Source organism: Symphalangus syndactylus, chromosome 10 (genome assembly GCF_028878055.3).
Source record: "Symphalangus syndactylus isolate Jambi chromosome 10, NHGRI_mSymSyn1-v2.1_pri, whole genome shotgun sequence".
NCBI classification, from domain to species: Eukaryota; Metazoa; Chordata; class Mammalia; order Primates; family Hylobatidae; genus Symphalangus; species Symphalangus syndactylus.
Genome location: NC_072432.2, coordinates 124,108,875 through 124,130,864, shown reverse-complemented (window position 1 = coordinate 124,130,864; position 21,990 = coordinate 124,108,875). Strand labels below are relative to the sequence as shown.

The window sequence follows — 21,990 nt, the reverse complement described above, 5'->3', positions numbered from 1 at the left end:
GCCTCTACCAACAAAAAAAATTTTTTTTAATTAACTGGGCCAGGTAGTGCGTACCTGTAGCTACTTGGGAAGCTGAGGCGAGAGAATTGCTTGAGCCCAGGAATTTGAGGTTACAGTGAGCTATGGTCATACAGCCTGTGTGACAGTGAGACCCTATGTCAAAAAAAAATTAAAAAAAAAAAAAAAAAACGGCATGCAGATTTGGCCTACAGGCCATAGTTTGCCAACCCATGCTCTAATATATAGTTTTTTTTTGTTTTTTTGTTTGTTTAGTTTTTTTGTTTGTTTGGTTGGGTTTTTTGAGACAGTCTCGCTCTGTTGCCCAGGCTGGAGTGCAGTGGTGCAATCTCGGCTCACTGCAAGCTCCGCCTCCCAGGTTCACACCATTCTCCTGCCTCAGCCTCCCGAGTAGTGGGACTACAGGCGCCCGCCACCACGCCTGGCTAATTTTTTGTATTTTTAGTAGAGACGGGGTTTCACCATGTTAGCCACGATGGTCTCGATCTCCTGACCTCGGGATCCGCCCACCTCGGCCTCCCAAAGTGCTGGGATTACAGGCGTGAGCCACCACACCCAGCCCAATACATAGTTTTTAGAAATATTCCATGTATGTTTGAGGAATGAAGTCTTTCAGTGCTTCTCAATCAGTGTGCTATAAACAAGTGAGTTGTAAGAGTGCTGAAAGGTTAATCATTGCAGATCTTAGGGTTTTGGACAGAAACTTAACTCTGACAATTAGTCCAATGTGTTACATACACATATCATTTGCTATGTGGGTCATGAAGTAAAAATACTTGAGATACACTGCTACAGTTGCTTGGTCTAGGGCTCTATATACTATGTATCTGATAAATCAAACTTATTACTATGTTGACCAAATTTTCTATAGTGTACTAATTTTTGGATTCTTTACCCTACCAATAACTAAAAATTACATCAAATTCTCCCACTTATATGGTGGATTTGTTGATTTCTCCACCTCTTCTGTCAGCTTTGTGCTTTATGTATTTGCTGGATTTTTAAGTTTGTTTTTTTTTTTAAATAGAGAGGGGTCTTGCTATGTTGCCCAGACTGTTCTCAAAGTCTTGGGTTCAAGCAATCCTCCTGCCTCAGCCTTCCAAAGGGCTAGGACTACAGGTGTGAGCCATGACGCCCAGACTAGTTTTTATTATTATTGTTATTATTATTCATTTATTTTTTTATGTGAGACAGAGTCTGACTCTGACGCCCAGCCTGGAGTGTAGTGGTGCCATCACGGCTCACTGCAGCTGCAGTCTTGACTTTCCAGGCTCAAGTGATCTTTCCACCTCAGCCTCCATAGTAGCTGGGACTAGAGGCACAGGACGCTATGCCTAGCTAATTTTTTTAATTTATTTTTTACTTTTGTAGAGACACAGTCTCAGTTTTTTGCCCAGACTAGTCTTAAAAATCCTGGTCTCAAGTGATCCTCCCACCTCAGCCTCCCAAAGTGCTGATACTACAAGTGTGAGCCACCGCACCAGGCAAGTAGTTGTTTGTAGGTTGTGGTTTTTTTTGTTGTTTTTGTTTTTTTTTAAAGGTGCATAGAACAATTCTATCTTCTTAGTGAAGGAACTATTTGCCACTACACAGAGAAAAACTCCATCCTTAATAATGCTTCTTTTGTCTTACAATAATGCAGCTATTGAACTTAGGTATGTAGCTAACGCAACCAGGTAAATAATTTGTTTTTATTTTTTCAATTAACATAGGCAAATTGGTTGTATGTATGTGTAAAGTTCTACAAATTTTAAGATATCCATAGATTCATCTAACTCCCATCACAATCAGGGCACGATAAATCTATCACTCCAAAATACTGTCTTGTATTATCCTTTGGAATCATACCTTCTCCCTCCCCCAATCTCTAATAACCACTGATCTTTTCTTCATCCCTCTAGCATAGTTTTATGTTTCAAAGACTATTATATAAATGGGAACACGCTATAGAATTGGTATTATTTTGTCTTCTAAATGTTTGGTAGAATTTGTCATTGAAACTCTTTGAGCTAGAGAATTTTATTTTCAGAGATTTTTAACATAGAATTAAATCCCTCTAATGGTTGTAACACTATGCAGGTTATCTAATTCACTGTAAGTTTAATTAGCTTGAGATTATCAAGAAATTGATCCATTTCATCTAAATTATTAAAGTTATGTTCTGAGTTGTTCATAGTGTTCCCTTATCATCCCTAGTAATACCTGGGGGGTCTGTAGTGAAATTCCCTCTTTCATTCCTGGTATTGGTCTTCTGTGTCTTTTCTCTTTCTGTCAGTCTTGTTAGAAGTTTGTATCAATTTTGTTGATCTTTACACAGAATGAGCTTTTGAGTTCATTGATTTTCTCTATTGTTTTTCCATTTTCTATTCACTGACAATGAATGCTGCATACTGCTTTGTTTTTTAATTTTTTTTGACCTAGGGTCTCACTCTGTCACCCAGGCTGGACAGCAGTGGTATGACCATAGTTTTTCTATTCATTGACCTGTTCTTTATTATTTCCTTCTGTTTGCTTCGTTTTGATTTATTTTGCTCTTATTTGCTTGTTGCTTAAGACGTAAGCTTAGGTATTGATTTGAGACATTTCTTCTTTTATAATATAGGTATTTAATACTATAAATTTCCTTCTCAGTATTGCATTAGCTGCATCTCACACATTTTGTATTTTCATTTCATTCAGTTCAAAGCATTTTCTGATTTGCCTTGAGACTTCCTCTTTGACTCACAGATTTATTTATAAGTGTGTTATTTAATTTCTAAGGTTTCTAAGGTTTAGAAACTTTTCTGTTATCTTTCTGTTATTGCTTTCTAGTTTAATTCCATTCTAGTCAAAAAATATACAAATACAAGATTCTTAAATTTGTTAAGGTTTGTTTTATGACTCTGAATATGATCCATGTTCATGAATATTGCATCTGCACTTGAAAAGAATGTGTACTCTACTGTTGTTGGGTAGAATGTTCTAAAAAAGTCAATGAGATCCAGCATGTTGATAGTCCTGTTCATTTCTTCTATCTTCTTACTGACTTTTTGGTCTATCAGTTTTATTGATTATTGAGATATGTTTGAAGTCACCAAATGTAACTGTAGGTTTCTCTATTTCTCCTTTCAGTTCTGTCAGTCTTTTTGTTAAGCAGATATATATATATCTACATATATATGTGGATATATATATATATTTAGGATGTCTTCTTGGTTGTGATGATTAATATTATGCATCAACTTGGCTAGCCTATGATGCTCAGTTGTTTGGTCAAACACTAATCTAGATGTTGCTGTAAAATATTTTGTAGATGTGATTAACATTTATAATCAGTTGACTTTAAGTATAGGAGATTACTGTCAATAATGTGGGTGGGCCTCATCCACTCAGTGGCAGGACTAAAGGGCAAAAACTAGGTTTGCTGGAGAAGAAATTCTGCCTCAAGACTGTAACATCACCTCTTGCCTGAGTTTCCAGCCTATTGACCTGCTCTACAAATTTCAGACTTGCCAACCCCCACAATTTCGTGAGCTAATTCTTCAAAATCAGTCCCCTCATCCCTCTCTCCCCATATTTGTTCTTCCTCGCTCTCCCCATATATATATATCCATAATATCAGTGGTCCTGTTTCTCTGGTGAACCCTGAATGATACACTGGTGAAATGATTCTTTTACATCATATAATATCCTTCTTTATCCTGATAATATTCTTTGCTCCAAAGTCTCCATTGTCTAATATTAAAGTAACAACTCCAGCTTCCTTTTGATTAATGTTTTCATGGAATGTAATGTTTTATTCTTTTTGAAACCTATCTATATAATTATAGTGGATTTCTTGTGGACAACATATAGAACAGGGTCATGTTTTTAAACCAATTCTTACCATTTACACCTTTAAATAATATTTTAGATCATTTACATTTAATATAACTATTGATATGTTTAGATTTAGGGCTACCATTTTATTGCTTTATCTATTTTTTAAGCAAAATACTTTAATATTGTTTGCTTTCTCATATCTAAATACATTCATCGTTTTGTTTAAAAAACTGAAATACTTATCATTCAACAAAAATTCAATTAAACATGAATAGGAAGAGAAAGAAAGACTTTTAGAATGTCCATCTATAATAAGAAATCTTTACCTGGACCTGCAATTATCACAGCATTTTTCAGTTCCCATAATTCCCAAGGAGGCTTTTTGTACTTGTTTGTCCTCAAAATGAGACAAGATGATTCTACCCAAGACAAAATTTTAAAGAACAGAAACGTATATGTTAAGTTCATTCCTGAAAATAATGAGGTAAAATAATCATTAATTGATTCACTTGGGACCTCATTATTTGACTTCAGCTTACTCAGACACAAAGAAGTTAGCCTTAAAAATTCAGCACACATGTAACAGCAACAAAATATTTTTTCAAAATACTGATAATTATTTAGCCAAATTGTTTTCTTAAAAGAGCATCATCCATAAATCCATATTATTGGCATAAAATAAATAATACATACTGTCTCCTACATCTGCTAGAATGAAGATATTTTTCCATCTTTGCCATCATCTTTAATTTGTATAATCGAAACTTCTCATTACGTATCTCAGTAAGAAGGTGCCTGTCGATTAAAAACATCACAGGAATATGTAAAACTGTATTGGCAACTTTCTTACTTTTTATTTATTTATTTTTTACTGTTTATTTTTCATTATCTACAAAACCCACACCCCATCAAGATAAAAAACATTTCTAGCATCTCAGAAAGTTCTGTTGTATTCCTTTCCAGTCAATGCCCCCAACAAGAAGTAAACATTTTTCTGATTTTATAAAAATTGCTTTTGAAAAAAATTCTTCCTGTGTCCAAGTATCAATTCTTTAGCTGCTTTGAAAAAGTACCATAAACTCTAAGGTTTTTCATTTCAATTTACATGTCACACACTTTTTGGCTTCAAACAAGGCTTCTACAATTTATTAATTTTTACCTTTTCCCAGTAAAAAGGTTATTCTTTAATTTATTTTGTATAAGAAACTAAAAGCACTGATGTAAGGAATACTGACAGAAGCTCAAATTTGAGCCTTTATCTCTATCTGCTCTTCAGGACTTCTCGCCCTCCAAAACTGTCTCTTAGTATTATGGGTTATTATGGAACACCAGTCAAGTATTAGAATTAAGTTCATTTTTCAATCAATTATAACTGATTTGTTTGCCATATCAAATTTATTCAAAATTGTTAAATAACATTAAAGAGGTGTTTGTTTTCTAAAGTCAATGCAGCCATAATTCATCGTGACTCTGTTAATTTCTAGTCTTCTGTGAAGAAAGCCCATGAATATCAAATATCAGATGACGACAATCTCCCAATTAGCTTTGCGTATCTTTGCAAGAATAAATAAGTCCGTGTTAACTAGGTTTCAGATATTTCAAAAGAAAACGATGATTTACTTATAATATCTAAGGGACAGCATTAGTAAAATCCTCATCAAAATAGACTTCACTCACTAATAATTTGACTATTCAACCTTCTGACTGATTAAATACCTCTGCATAATTCTCAAGGAGTTCTGGAAAGTCTGAAGACACAAATGATCCGTTATTCAAAAACATTCTTGTCATCTGAAACCACCAGCCACCATGCTCTTCCATGTAATTATCCCCAAAGTCTCTTCCAACTGTTGACTCTAGCTCCTAGGTTAACCATATACAGTTCCTCCTTATCCACAAGGGATACATTCCAAGACCTCCAGTGGATGCCTGAAGCCGCAGAATAGTACCAAATCCTGTATGTATTATGTTTTTTCCTATACGTATCTACCTATGAAAAGTTTAATTTATAAATTTAGGCACAGTACTCTTGTGCTTTGGGGCCATTCTTAAGTAAAATAAGCGTTACTTGAACACAAGCACTGCGATACTGCAACAAGTGACTAACAGACAGGGAGTAAATACAATGTGAATGCACTGGACAAAGGGATGATTCTAAGGGAGTCGAGGCCAACTGAGTGGGATGGCACAAAATTTCATTACAGTACTCAAAGCCACCACTGATTTAAAATTTATGAATTATTTCTGGGATTTTCTATTTAATATTTTGGACGTGGTTGTGAGTAACTAAAACATAGAAAGTGAAAATGCAGATAAGGGGGCCCGCTGTAATCTCATTCTTTCTACCTCAAGGGATAAAAATCAGTTCTTTTTTGCTTTATTTTGTTTGTTTGTTTAGTTTACCTTGTTCCCCTCCTATAGAAAAAAAAAAAACAAGAAAACAAACGCCCACACTCTCAGAACTCGGTCCTTCTTTGTATTTGGTTCAGATGACCTACATTTAACTAATCTCATCAGTGTCAGGACAAATTTGAGAAAACAAAACTACAACTCTTAACGGCAAATAAATAAATATTTATTCTTCTTTTGGGACTACAAAAATAAGTCCTGTATTCCACAGAATAAAAACAATTTGAAAATTAAAAAAATTCTAAACCATTCATGGAAATCACTTGGATCCACTGAAAGATCTATTGGACCGAGATTATTTTGCGAATTATTCTCTCTTAAAAAAAGATTACAATAACTTTGGGGTTTGACTATTTAAGGTAACAGCAAATGCAGACATTGGGACTTTGCCTGTGCTATGAATTCTGCAATTAAAAATATAAATTTACATGAAGATTACATGATGACTGGACAAGTTTCTTCTCTCAGTGACAGAATTACGGCATAAGATAGACTCTAAAAATTTTGTGAGTAACTGACCTTTCCAGGTGAGAACCAGCAACTTCATTTACTCTAGACTTTCTAGTTTTTTCTAGAAGAGGGTTGTCACCGGGATGATACAGATCCCTCCTGAATCCTTGCTCAATTCTTTTTTATCCTGATTAATCCTATAGTTTTAGTTTCCTCAGGATTGATGCAAAGGGTAACCTGTCTGTACCCAAAATTCAAGTATGGGTTTCTGGCACCACTATTTGATTTGAATCACTGTTATTTCCTGTTAAATCTTAATGAGATAACCATTTAAAATATCTTTTAAGACCCAGAGAAACAAGAATTGTATTTATTGATGAACCTTCAAATGCACAATATAAAACTGGATATTAACGTCCTCAGTACCTTTAACAAAATACACAAATAAAATCAGAACTGGTAGGAATCAACTTATGTTTGATATATTCCATATTTAATAGTAACATGTACAGCTGTGTTCTATCCCAATTATTTAAATTAGATCATAAGAAGCTTGACAGATACAACTGTCTAAAGGAAAACAAGAATTGTTATGTACAAAAAAAGGATGGTTTTGTCATCTTCTATGTTAAGAAGGAAAAGCGACTGACTACTCAGAAGGAAAATCTTAAAATTTGCATCAAACATTTTTACCTAATTAATTCCTATTCTTCTTTCAGATTTGAACTATCACTTCCACAAGGAAGCCTTATCTGACTTTTTTAACTTGGGAAATACCACACACCATTACATATTCTTACTACTCAATGCAATTTCCCTTCATTACACTAAACACAGTTATAATTTTAAATATGTTGCATGATTCCTTTTTTAAAAAATTTTGATTGTTGACATTTTCAAACACAAAAGGAGAACAGTAAAATGAAGCCTATGTATCCACAGTTATGTGATTCTCTAAAGAATTACCATTCCCATTATACCAAATTCTATGGAAGCAGGTACTTTGCTTTTCTTTACTATTATATCTCCCACACATAGCATAGTTCATGGAACACAGTGGACACTCAAAAACACATTGTTTAATGATGCATAAAAACAAAAACTGCAGTGGGAGGCACTCTCTTATCATTTTACTAAAATGAGCTAATATGTCCATTTAAGATCTCAATTTATTCAGCTACACAAAGGTGTACTCTGAAAATACTTCATCAGCTTGGCAGCCCCATTGATTACCATGTATAGGTTTTTCTCCTGAGATTCTTTTTCCTACAGATGAAGGAACAAAGTATTGGTAAATGCTGCCCCGAAATCTTTGCAAGATAATGTTTTCCTTTACAACAAAAAATCTCATAGAATTTAAATGCCAACAAACTACTTGTTGAGTACTTAAGTAGAATGGTTCTCCTGCACTTAGATACTGAACACTTAATATTGACTTACGGCAGTCTATCAGTACAGTGCAACACAATGATTCATACACAGTCAAGGAGAACTGGCATGGTCTCATGGAACTAACCAAGAAAACAAATAGTAACAAGAGTCAAACAGGGACTGAGAGAAATCCTCTGGAATAATCACCACTGTAGCATGGGAAGGAAGAATCAGTAACAAAATCAGTGGTAGTTGAAGTAACTATGGCTGAAGACATCGCAACTTGACAGGATCTGAGGAGAGGAAAAGAACCTGCTCATTAATGCACAATGGTAGGAAAGTATTCCATAGGATCTCTGTGACAGTCCCAAGTACTGTCCTGATTTAGTTAATTCCTCACACTAACTAAGGCATGCTGAAATTAGCTCATCTCCAAGTGGCAACTCTTACCACAAATGTTCTTCTTACATGTCCTCTGGATTTGGGGAGGTTTTCTTTTTCTTTTTTTTTTTAACTTTAAATGCACTCACAAATTACTTGGGATACTGGAAAGAGCCTCAAACACTTTCGAGGTTTATATGGAAAGAAAGAAATCTGCAAGAGTAAAAACAATAAATTTTTTTTTACCTATTTACGTTAATGTCTGCAGGAGCCCAGAGGACGTGACAAGAACTTTGAAGTCCATCACGACCAGCTCTACCAATCTCCTGATAATATGATTCCATTTCCTTAGGAGCACCATAGTGAATGACTTGGCGAATGTCAGCTTTATTAATGCCCATTCCAAAAGCTATGGTAGCTATGACACACTGAGAATAAATCACAACACAGTTTGACAAACATATTTAGTAGAATGAAAACCTTACATTTATACCTTTTTGTAAGAATAATTTGTTCAATAACTTAAGTCCCTGGCACAAAGTGGAATTTAATGTTATTTCAACCAATCATTTATAGATTATCTGCCCGATTAGCAGATTAAGGACTGGTGACTAGAAATGGGATTTCTGTTCACTCTCTATAAAAAATAGTAAATAAAGTGGTCTATCTGAACTCCTATGAATACAAGACACAAAAGAGGCTCAAAATATTTATTGTGTTAAAGAAAACTTTTGCATTATAATGAAGTTTCAAGTATCCTTACCTGATTGCAGAGTATCTTAACATTCTCTAATATTAATCTAAGATGGAAGCTTCTCATTAAAGACGGTGGGATGAAACATGATGCATTATCTCTGCATCTTTAAGAGGGTAAAATTGATAGGATGTCTCATATCTATGAATATACTGAGGTAAGTTTACACAACTGTGGGACATTTTAGGGAAGAATTAGTGATAAGACATAGAAAATTTTTTTTTAGGTAATAACAATAAAAATACAAATAGGTAAGAAAGAAAAATAGCCATAATATACTACATGGCTCAGAGAGCATAAAAAGCATTTATCGAGTAATAATTATGTAAATCGTATACACTACTCTAGCCAAAATTATGACATAAACATATTAGGAGGAAAGGGGGTTAGAAATACACGGACAAGGTAAGAAAAAAGGGCAGTAAAGAATGTGAAAGAGAGCTAACCTTTCATCTTTCAGAGAGAGGAGTCGATAAATAATGCCTACAACTAATACACAAATAAACAAAAAATTAAGTAGGAGCCATGTACGTAAACTATGGCAAGATATAGTGGTAAAGTACCAAAAGAATCAGCTAAAAAGGTTGTGAATGGGAAACAGAAGTGGGAAAGACATGAGGCCTTGAAACTTTTTACTGTAAGAACAATAGACCTATCTGCATGCCATTTCATAAAGATTACATGCTAAGATGGACCAGGAATACGAAAGGAAGAGAAAAGAAGGAAAGAAGAAAGGAAAGGAGGGAGGAAAGGAGGAAAATGCTGAGTAAGTAAAAGAAAGTATGAGAAAGGTGAGAAAAAAGTAAATATAGGAATGAATATCATACTAAGTAAAAGCTCTGGCTGAGTAAGACTCAGCAATTTTTTGCTATATGTAAGAGTCAAAAGCAACACAATAATAATTCTAATTTTAATTATATGATATTATTTTTAGGTGAGATCAACCTATTTTACAGACATGATTTTCAAACTATCCTTATAAACTCTCAGGTGTAAAGATATTTTATCAAATAACTTATTCACAACATCGTTCGTAAAAAGAAAGGACTCAAGGCATCTTGAAAGGGGAAATGAAATACGAAAAGATACAAAACTAATAAAAGTAAGGATTAAAAGTAAAAATGAATGGTCAAGACTAAAAATGCCTATCTACATGCAAATGTGGTTGGATCTGGTTATAAAAATAAGAAAGAAAAGTATACTTTTTTCTAAAATTACAAAAGAAAATTTAAGATTCTAAACATCACTCAATGTAAGACATTAAGAGCTACAGCTGTCACCTCCACTTTTAGAGCCCACACTAATGTATATAACAACTGTAAAAATACACCAAAGTGAATATCTAGAATTCTATACATTATGCACTCAGTAGGTATTCAATTCTCGGTAGCAAGTAATCAATTGCAAGAACACCTGACTATTCTACATAGATGATGAAACATATTTTCATCATCTTTACAAAGTGTTTGAGAACTTTCAATGCAAATATGAAGCTTTTGAATTCTTTATAATGGCAAAGTAGGAGTATATTGGGCCAGCTGTCAGATAAAACAGAATATCTGATATCAACGTAGGGAGAAAAAACCAGTATCAATTTTTAAATTTTCATAATGTGGATAAAAATTTGTGACATCCCGCCACAGAAAGGAAGAATACTGCAACACATACATGTATATACTCTTCCAGAAATTAGGTGTAATTAATGATCATTGTGAAGTTTCCTAAGCCATATTTCAAAGCATTAATGTTTTAATGAAGCTGTGTATTGGCAGGAAAATCAGGCGCATCCAACAAAGTCTCCTGTCACAACGTAACATGAATAAAGTTTGTACTCTTTCATGTTCTGGGAGATGTTTTACTCTAAATGAATAATTACTAATACATTAAGATAGAAGAAACCAGTGGTCAGTTAATGGCTTGAAGATTGATTATTAACATTCAGTAGTAGCAGTAGCAGCTAATAAATGTTATTTGACAATATTCAAGACACTGAAATAACAGAACAAAAATATAAACACCAAAGAATTTGGATAAAATTTCTATTCTAAACAGCTGTGAATGGTATTCCTATCTTTGGAAAGAAGGGAAAGAGAAAGTAGATGCTTTCAGGCGGGTATGCATTACAGCATGACTATGTGTAGTGAAATTTATAGACAGTGAATATGAATCATACTTAAGCTTTTCAACAATATTGATAACAACTAGATATCAGAAAGAGAGATGGATAGAGAAGAAATGGATGACCAGTGGGACAGAAAATGCGAGAGCTGAAGTTAAATTCCTAACTTCAGGGGAGGGCTCTTCCCCGGACTTATAGTGACCGAGTGCGGATTTCATGTTGACAGTGTCAAGTTGTTGACTTAAACCTACTCATGTGCCTTGAACTTAAACTCTCCCAAATAAATCCTCTATGACACCCACTGAGCCAGTCCAATCAGGACAGGAATCTCAACTGTAGAATTTCACAATAGCTGCATCGATACCCTTTCCGTTCTTCAGTTTCTCTTCTTCAAATCAATCCAACTTATTGCTGCCAGTCTAATGTTTCTATAATCCTATTATCTTGTTTAAAAACACAGAGTAGTACATCATGATGGTTTTCAAATGATTCTGTGGCACTCCAAGGATTATAAGACCCCAACAGGGAGTGTCTTCAAGGTCCAGAGACTCTTGGACCTCCTTTTCCCTCACATTAACTTCAGCCAGAGTCATTCTACTTTAATCCGTTTTACCTAATACATAAAATTGTATCTAAACTAAAAATTCTAAAGCTAAAGTAGTCAGAGAAAACTAACAGGTATATGATACCAAGCCCAGACTGCTTCTTTGCAAGTTTTAAAGCCATCTATAGCCTGGCCAACCAACCCATTCAACTGTTCTCTCAAGTCTCTAATGGTTCCACCCTGCCTCTTTGTCCATACTTTGTGCCATTCCTACCCCACATTCTCTTTCCCTCCAACCATTCCATACCAGTCACATTTCCTGAACCCAATATGTGTTCTCATATCAAAGTGTTTTTGTACCTGCTAGTCCTTCTTCCTGGAATTCTACAACCAATTCCTTTCCCCTCATCACTTACTGGCCTGGCATACTTGAAAAACTTCTATTTACATGTTTGGACTCTAATTGAATTTTCCTGGATGGACCACCCCCATTACACAGCTACCTTGACAGAGCTATTGCTCCCTCCTCTGTGCACCTAAGCACTAGGTACAGATTGCTATTTATACTAATCTGCAAGTTTGTTCTCCCACATTTATCAGAGGGACTGCTTTATGTTCAACACAAAGGAAGTATTCAATAAAGATCTGGTAAATAAACATTTGAGAAATATCTACTTCCACTATGAGCAACGGAGAGCAATGATGATTGATCCTTATACCTGAATTTCATCTCTCACAAACCTATGATGAATGTCTTTCCTTGTGCGAAAACTCATGCCCGCATGGTATGTTCCACAGGATAGATTCAGTTTCCTAAGTTCATCTGTAACTTGTTGTGTCATTTTTCTAGAAGGACAGTAGATGATTGTCGGACCTTTAAATTCCCAGAGGGAACTAAAGAAAAAGAAGAACAAAAGAGCAAACATATATACTGTATACATGCTTCAGACCAGTTCGGTTTTATCTTATTTAATTCTTCCTTTCTACTTTCTAAAGAAAAGACTAAAGGAAAAAAGCCTATCAAAAATAATGATATATTTAAGTGCATGAAAATTTAAAACGTTATGGAGAATCAAATGTCCAAATGAATTGTGTGAAGTCCCCAAAACTCAGTTTTGACTTTCAGTTCAAATTAAAGCTAAAACCAGAGACAAATTTATTTGTTTTAGCTGAAACCTTGATAAAAACTTATAAACAACAGATACAAATACTTTGGGGAATGCAAGGCACCAGATTAACAATTAGTCTGGTGAGGGTTTACAAAGGAGTATGCATAAAACTTGTTACACTGTTCTTATTCTCGCTTATGGTAATAAAGTTGAGTTTCTAAATGTTTACTAAAGCAAGAGCTTTCTTATAATATTAAAAGATTCCTTTTACAGTTCAAAGAAGTATTTACTAGTAATCTTGAGACTGAATGTTATAGAAAACATCTATTAGAATGTATTTTGTAGAAACTTGTGCTTCTTTATTAAAAGTGTAAAAAATTTCCATAGAAATATAAACAATTTAAATGTTCAATTTCCATAGAACATTTTACTTAACGCCTAAAAATATTAATTTACATAAGTGCATTCATTTATGCTGACAATATAAAAAAGACTATACTATTTTAGATTTAGGAAAAGTTAATCAATTTCAAATGTATGTAACTTTTGATTCAATTTCAATTTTAGGATTCTAATTTACAAAAATATTTGCTTATTGGCCAAAAGACAAATGTAAACAAATATTCACTGCAACACTATAATAGTAAAAAGTCATCTAAACATTCATCATTATCTACACTCATACTATGAAATATTAAGCAAACATTTAAAGATTAAACATTAAAAAAATTGTAAAACCTTTAAGGACTATGACAAAAGCCACTGAAAACTTAAGCAGAGGAAAAAAGGCAATAATTTCACTACAAGAGTCATACTGAATAGTCTGCTCAAATCTATTTTTGACAGCAACCAAATGGGCTTCAATATCAAAAATTCACAGTAAACTACTTAATGGAGTGAAAAAATATAAGTTTTTTTTTAGTGTATCTTATTTTAAGGCCAAGCACAGTTGCTCACGCCTGTAATCCCAGCACTTTGGGATGCCAAGGTGGGCGGATTACCTGAGCTCAGAAGTTCAAGACCAGCCTGGCCAACATGATGAAACCCCGTCTCTACTAAAAATACAAAAATTAGCAGGGCATGGTGGCATGTGCCTGTAATCCCAGCTACCCAGGAGGCTGAGGCAGGAGAATCGCTGGAACCCAGGAGGGGGAGGCTGCAGCGAGCCAAGATTCCGCCACTGCATTACAGCCTAGGCGACAGAGCAAGACTCCATGTCAAAAAAAAAAAAAATCGTATTTTAAAAACAAGTTTTCAAAGAAGAAAAAACTACTCACCAAAACCTAAATATTGTAATATCCTATATATAGTAAGGCTATAATTTAAGAAAATGCAATATATGGAAAGATAGGAAAGATAGCAAAGATACTTTAAATTAAAAAACATTTTGCATAAATAATGGATATAGTATGCAACTATTTCTGTATCAACTTAACAACAACAAAAAACTGCAACTATATATCTGCACAGTAGTAGAGTCAGAGAAAGGAAGTCTATATAACTAAATGCCAAAATACCAACAGTGATCACAACTGAGGTACGGAACTGGAAAATTGGAGTCCTTTTCAATTTATATGCAACAGTATTGTTCAAATTGATATTGACCATATATCACTCTTTTTTAAAAAAGGTGGAAAATATGTAAAAATTTGAATTTATGTAACAGATAAATCAAAAGAGTAAAAATTCCTATTACAAACGGAGTCATTGCTTTGCCAAGTGATTTGCTACAGACTGTTATTTCCTCTTAATTTTCTGAGGGGCGAAAATTCTGATCTAATCTAACCACTAAATTATATGAGAGGCTCATCTATCTCACTTAAATGTATTATGAATATATTATAATTAAGGCTTTAACAAAATAGGGTTAGTTTAAGAAACACCTTAGCTCAATGGATAAAAATATGTGAATACTGATAAACAAATTAAAGGAATTTAGAAGAATTAAAGGAAGGAAAGAAGATGGAAATAACGGGCAATGCTCTGAAGCCTTAATTACCCTCTACCTCACTGCTCATGAAGAAGAAAGTTTCTGTTCACCTAAGATCTGTAGAAAGCGTTCTGACTCTCAATGGTTTCCTGCTATCCTAAGTCTTCTTGGAGGATTAAAAATGGGTACAAAAATCTTTCTTGATCTGCTTCAAAAAAAAAATTCATATTAAATACCTAGATCTTCAGTAGTGTTGAATGTTACACTGAGTCTGGTCTGTATTTCCTAGTAAGGAGTTCCAGAAAGGTATTCCAGACTTAAGGATGTGTTTGCAGACAATAATTTGTAAACTGCACAGAAAGCAACAAGGGGCACTGGGGAGAGGGGATATCTGTTAGGGAAATTATAATAGTCTGGGCTAAAAAGTAACAAAGACCTCAATTAGCAGAGTCAACATGAAAAACAGAAAGAAACATTTGCATAGGATATTATAAGAGGACCAGGACGTCAGAAAAACAGGAGAACAATATTATACACAAAAAAGGCAAACTGCTTTAAAAAGGAGAGTGTTATTATAAGGGAAAGTGCCATAGAGAGTGTTATTATGGGGGAAAGTGCCATAGAGACTGAACAGGATCGAAGATTAGGAGGAGATAACGATCTGACTATGGAGACTCTAACCCAGGACAAACAGCCTTCTTCAAAAGAACTTTTCCTCTTTAGGATGAAAGGGAAGTGAAACATAATGAGTACTCACTTCAGAGAGCACTAGAATGGCCAGAACACTCAGAATATATTCGATCCATTCTTCTTTTATTCTGAATATAGGACAAGAAAGCCAGGAGCAAATCCTACATTTAAATTATTCCTACATTTAAATTACTCCTTAAGGTCCTCAAGAATAACTCCAGGATTTTCTTGGCCTAGCATCAATCTTCCCTTTAGAGGAAAACACCAAGGATGTCCTTTAAACTCTATTTGTCTATGCTTGTTTTGTGTTTGTGTTGGTAGAAGCAGCTTTTTCTTTTTTTTTTTTGAAATGGGGCCTTGCTCTGTCATCCAGCCTGGAGTACAATGGTGTGATCTCAGCTCACTGCAGCCCCAACATCCTGGGCTCAAATGATCCTCCCACCTCAGCCTCCCAAATAGCTGGGACTACAGGCATGCACCACCATGCCCAGCTAATTTTTGTATTTTTTGTAGAGACAGGGATTCACCATGTTGCCCAGGCTGGTCTCGAACTCCTGGCCTCAAGTGATTCTCCGACGTCTGCCTCCCAAAGTGCTGGGATTATGGGTGTGAGACACCATGATTGGACAAGAAGCATTTATTTTAATGTTTAAAATTATAAACTGGCCAGGCACAGTGGCCAACACCTGTAATTCCAGCACTTTGGGAGGCCAACACAGGTGGATCACTTGAGGTCAGGAGTTTGAGATCAGCCTGGCCACCATGGTGAAACCCCGTCTCCACTAAAAAATACACAAAAATTAGCCTGGCATGGTGGCGCACACCTGTAATCTTAGCTACTTGGGAGACTGAGGTAGGAGAATAGCTTGAACCCAGGAGGTGGAAGATGTAGTGAGCCAGGATCGTGCCACCGCACTCCAGCCTGGGTGACAGAGCAAGACACTGTCTCAAATAGTAAAATAAAGTCTTATAAAAAGTAAAATAAAGGCTTTTGAAAACTTCTTAACATATATATTTAAAATGCCTTTAAACAAAATAAACAGAAAAACAGTACTAACGTCAGTTTCCTCAACAGTAAAATGAAAATAATACGTAACTTACTGAGCAGTTATAGGGATTAAATTAGATCATTTATATAAAGCACCTACAATCGTTCTTGGAACACAATACAGGCTCCACTGTACTTGTAAGATGACCTTTTCTAAGTTCCTTAAGACTGAAGTCATGTAATTAGTAAACTAGACAGAATTCAGATGAAAGAGACATTTTATGTTTGCTTGTTTACTTGTCAATCATTAAGAGTATATGTCCTAGCCAGGCATGGCGGTGCAAGCTTGTAGTTCCAGCTACTTGGGAGACTGAGGCAGGAGGACTGCTTGAACCCAGGAGTTTGAGGCTGCAGTGGGTTGTGATCACACCACTGCATTCCAGCCTGGACGACAGCGAGACCCTGTCTCTATAAATAAATAAATAAAATTTTTAAAAATAAAAATAAATAGTATATGCCCTGTTTAAGCAACAGAATGGGGTATTAAAATATTAGGAAAAATAGTTTCTGCTTTTAAAAATAGACTATTCTCAATCACTGAATTGATTATATAACATCATGCTTGACTTGGACCAAAACTAGGTGGAATTTGAAATATGTTAAATATGCATTAGAAGGAAATCATAAATAACATAAAATACATAAGTTGTTAAAAAAAAAAAAAAAAAAAGGAAATCATTACCAAAATTCATCAACCATTAAATCCTTACCTTGTTTTGACAAGAAATGGCTGCAGATCCTGAAGGATATTCCCTGTTTTTCGCCTAACTTCTAAATACAGGTTTGGTCGATCAAAACCAGTACAGGTGATCTGAGGATTTCTCAAATTTAAGCAACGTACAATGTCTTCCCGGATTGAAGAACTCGCAGTAGCAGTAAGTGCAACAATTGGAACCTGAATGATGTAAAACTGATATTTTAAAAAGGAAAGAGCTCATTCATTCCCAACATGTCTATTGCTTTCTTACAAAGAGACTGGTAAGACAACAGTTTGTGGCACAATGTTAAAGACACAACTGTAAAATTTTTTTGCAAAGAAAAAATCTCCCTACTAACTTGTTTCTCAGCCTTCTGGATACAGTATTTACTTTTTAAAAATCAGAAATTATTTAAACAAAACATTAAATCCATGAGGTTTCCAAATGCCATTTACCTTGTCTTATTAAATTAAGCCTACTTGTTAGCTATCTACTTCTCCATTTATTATTTTTTAACATTACATTTGAAATGGTGCTGATATAAGCAGGGGGGTATATTATGCCTTATATTTGATTAATGTATAATTACAAATGATAAACTCTCAATTCACTGAAAATCTAACTATATAAAGCAATGGTCTTTTTTTTTTTTTTTTTTGGCCTCCTATTTTAAATATATAGGTTTTTGGCTTCACAAATCTAGAAGCAAAGCTCTAATGACCCAGATAACCTCTCTTCAGTGGTACAGAGATAATCAATAATGTACTATATATAGGAAATATGTATAAATGAAACATGTATTATTAATTGATTGCTAGCAAAGACTTCTTGACTGGATTGGCAGACAAAGCAGGAGACTCAGCAGTTATCAGGAAAAGCATGAATATGTCATCTTCCAGAAATTCTAAGGTACAATAACAATATGCCTCCCCTAAAACTAGATCTCATATTTTTATTCTATTACAGGAAATTACACTTAACTATGGTATTATTTCATAATCAGAAAAAGTGGACTGTCTTACAGTTGTTTCTAAATTATCAGCTGTTCTATCACCAAGAATATAACTTTCTTAAAAATATTCTTTTTGGCTCATGACAGATACAGGAAACAATATTCTCATAAAATACCTCTTCAGATGCACTGCATCTATTATACAAACCAACTATAGCAATTATCTTGTATGTAAGTGGAAATGTATGTGCAATTTACCAATTTGCAAAGAAGCAATTCTAGAATACGACTCAAAATTAAAACAAGATCAATTTATTAAAAATTAAAAACTACTTTTTCAATCACTATAACTTTACTGAAATAAAAATTATCTCCAAACTAATATTTAAAAATAATCAATTAAGTTTAAGAGTAGGTTTTTTCTAATTAAAAAAATTAAATCAAAACTAATGTGACGAGATAATTGGCATAATGTTTACATTCTTTATCCTTGAATTTTGTGACACTATTTTAAAAGGCAACCCCAAAATTAATTTCATTGATTTGTGGCTTACAATCAGATTGTTCTCTGAATTTACAGTGCCTGCCTAGCAACTTAAAGATGAACAAGCTAATCTATAAAGAGGTTGGTTTCTCTAATCAGCCCCTAACATGGGTGTATCTGTGTTAACACACAGGTTTTAACAAATATAAGGCTGAGAATAAGGGAGGTTTAAAAATTAAAGGTTCTTAGAACATGCACATTCTCACTCTCACAGTAAAGCACTTTCACCAGTTAAGTGTTTTGGTTACATAATTTATATAAATGCACTAATAAAATACTTGTTTAACTGCATATTAAAAACAGTAATTTTCAGGATACAGTCCATAAGAAAAGAGGGTTGGGTTTGTTTCTAAGCAATATAATGTATAAGTGGGCAGGTAATGTATTTACGAAAATGAGGAAGTAAGCATGAAACATGACATATATTTAAGAAGTTAACAGAAAAAACAGGCAAAAGAATGGCAGCACAGTGGAAAAAGTCTGTTTTGGAATCAGATTGCTTGAGTTGAAATTCTGTTTTTGCCACTTACTAGATGTGAGATTTTGAGCTCTTTATTTAACTCTCTAAGCTTCAGTTTCCTCATCTATAAAATGGCTACAATAACAGTGCCAATCTCATAAAATTGTGAATATCAAGTGAGATAAAACATGTAAAGTGCTGAACGTAATGCATGAAATATAGTAAGCACTCAAAAAGTTTCAACTATTATAAATATTGTTATTAAAATAAATAAAAAGAATTCTATATAAGAACTTCAGAGACATGAGTACTACCCCCAGATTTGCAACTGACGTTTGCAAGGGCTCAGTTTTTTCAGCAAAAAAAATGAGATGGAGAGGGCTATATGATGTGTTAGACCCTTCCAACTTAAAAATTCCCATTTTGCTACCAGAAATTCCCTATTCCAGCAATCTGGTAACAGTGAAAATCACTATAAATTTACTCTTTTGCTTTAACATTCTAGAAAGATATAGCTAAGAATGTTGCTTCTACAATTAGAAAATAAAGTAACAGAATATATTAAAAATTAATGATAAACTTCCACTTCAGCAATGAACAGAACCTTTTCTCTTATAAGTATGTGGTGTTTTATGACATTTAAAATATATAAACTAGAGTGAAGCTTAAAAACAACACACACGCAGGCTGAGAAGGGTGACAATACATCCTCATTTGCTGGGACATTCCCAGTTTATGCCTGCAGTCACAGCATAATTATTAATAGCTTGAACTCTTTAATTTTCAGAAGCAAACTGCTTTGGGTAATAAATTATACTGTCACTTAGTTCTTAACTCACAAAATGTATTCTTCTTTTTCTTTTTTCTTTTTTTTTTTTTTTTGAGACAGTCTCGCTCTGTCACCCAGGCTGGAGTGCAGTGGCACGATCTCGGCTCACTGCAAGCTCCACCTCCCGGGTTCACGCCATTCTCCTGCCTCAGCCTCTCCGAGTAGCTGGGACTACAGGCGCCCGCCACTACGCCCGGCTAATTTTTTTGTATTTTTAGTAGAGACGGGGTTTCACCATGGTCTCGATCTCCTGACCTCGTTATCCACCCGCCTCGGCCTCCCAAAGTGCTGGGATTACAAGCGTGAGCCACCGCACCCGGCCCACAAAATGTATTCTTTAAGTTGGCAGGTCTTAATTTCTTTTTAACAGGCAGCAAGTTTTGCTAAATCAAACAACCAAATATAAATTAATCTTAGAGATATACTTCAGTGGTGTAGCGCCCACAGATTGAGAAAAGTATAAGTATCCCACCCGCTTCTAAATTCAGGTCATGTTGCTAATTCTAACTTTGTACTCCATAACATCACACATACTTCATTCATTCATGCATTCATTCTAAATAGTTACTGAGTACCTACTATGTGCTGATCTTTGTAATAGATACTGGGGAGAAGGTAATAGAAAAACCCCACGTCTTAATGGATTTCACAGTTCCTCTTACTTGAAATGTAAAGAACTTTAAGACTGATGCAAAGCTTTCTGCCTGGCTGTTCTTTCTCAACACTCACTTTGTCTGATTCCTTCCAAATAGGAATCTTTGTGCCAAACAGCTTAGTGATTTCTGCTGTTTTTGAAATTATTGAAATAATATAGTGTGAAACATTCCAGGTTTATAGCAGTTGTCCTAGTATAACTGGAATCAGAAGGAGAAAAAAAGCACCAAGAACAGTGAGAAAAATGATAGTACTATAACCACCAGGTGGCATGTCTCACCACTTAGCTAATAAAAAGGGTTCTTGAAAACACCAGAGGAAAAACATTTTCTCAGCCATTGCTCGGCCAACACGCTCCCTGCACTGGAGGCCCAACAGAAGGAATGTGCTTTATTAATCCTCCCAAGAAATGAAAATGAGCCAATGACGTCCATGGCCAGACATAATAAAAGATTTAATTCAAGCTTAAAAATGTTTAAGAACTGTATAAAATATTTAAAACTCCTTTAACACACTCCTTCTAGAATCAAAGGCCTAGGAAAGGATTACAGAAAGTAATCTTCCTAGTTTCCAAAAGCTTACTTTAAACCATTCTAAATTAACGAAAATCAGTCCTCCAGGTGCACTGTGCCTAGTGACTTTCACCACAGAAATCCCTTCTAAACATGTACTACTAACACTGTTCATCTTTTTGTATTATTTGTACCAATTCATAATACCATCTTTCGTTTGGTGCTATTACTTCTACTGTTATAGGTATGAATCTAAACTCTTTTACTGAACTATGGGCTACTTGAGGGCAGAAATTACGTTTTATGCCTCTTTCAAATCATTTGCTTTAGAAACTAGCAGGATGTCGTATGGTGTAGCTATTTATGGCCCAACTCTATACTGCCCACTACCTGTTTTGGAAAGTCACTTTACTGATTCTCAGCTTTCTCATCATAATTCATTCATTCATTCACCCCATTATATATTGAGCACCTCCTGTAAGCCAGGTATTGTTCCAGATTTTATAAACCAAACAATCAAAAACTCCTCCCTACAAAGAATATTCTAGTGAAAAAGAACCCACAGAAAATTAACAAAATATAACACAGTCAGTTAGACAGTGATAGTGCTATTTTTAAAACAGCAAAGACTTACGAGGAATGCTGAATGATGGGGAAGGGGGAACTAATCTGATATTTCAAATATGGTGGCCCAGGAGGCCTAAATGCAAGAGATCT

The 21,990-nt window shown here is 34.6% G+C and overlaps 1 protein-coding gene across 5 annotated transcripts in view; it reads right to left on the bottom strand.

Annotated features, from left to right (window-relative positions):
• The window catches only part of WRN (WRN RecQ like helicase), a 146,724-nt gene that overhangs the window by 50,876 nt on the left and 73,858 nt on the right, over positions 1–21,990 (bottom strand). For all 5 annotated transcript variants that reach the window (XM_055295908.2, XM_063610892.1, XM_063610894.1 and 2 more), the window contains 5 exons: positions 17,335–17,519; positions 12,567–12,741; positions 8,677–8,858; positions 4,513–4,614; positions 4,146–4,238 (listed from right to left, as the gene is read on the bottom strand). In XM_055295908.2, the coding sequence (XP_055151883.2) occupies positions 4,146–4,238; positions 4,513–4,614; positions 8,677–8,858; positions 12,567–12,741; positions 17,335–17,519 (737 nt within the window). The remainder of the gene's footprint in view (positions 1–4,145; positions 4,239–4,512; positions 4,615–8,676; positions 8,859–12,566; positions 12,742–17,334; positions 17,520–21,990) is intronic.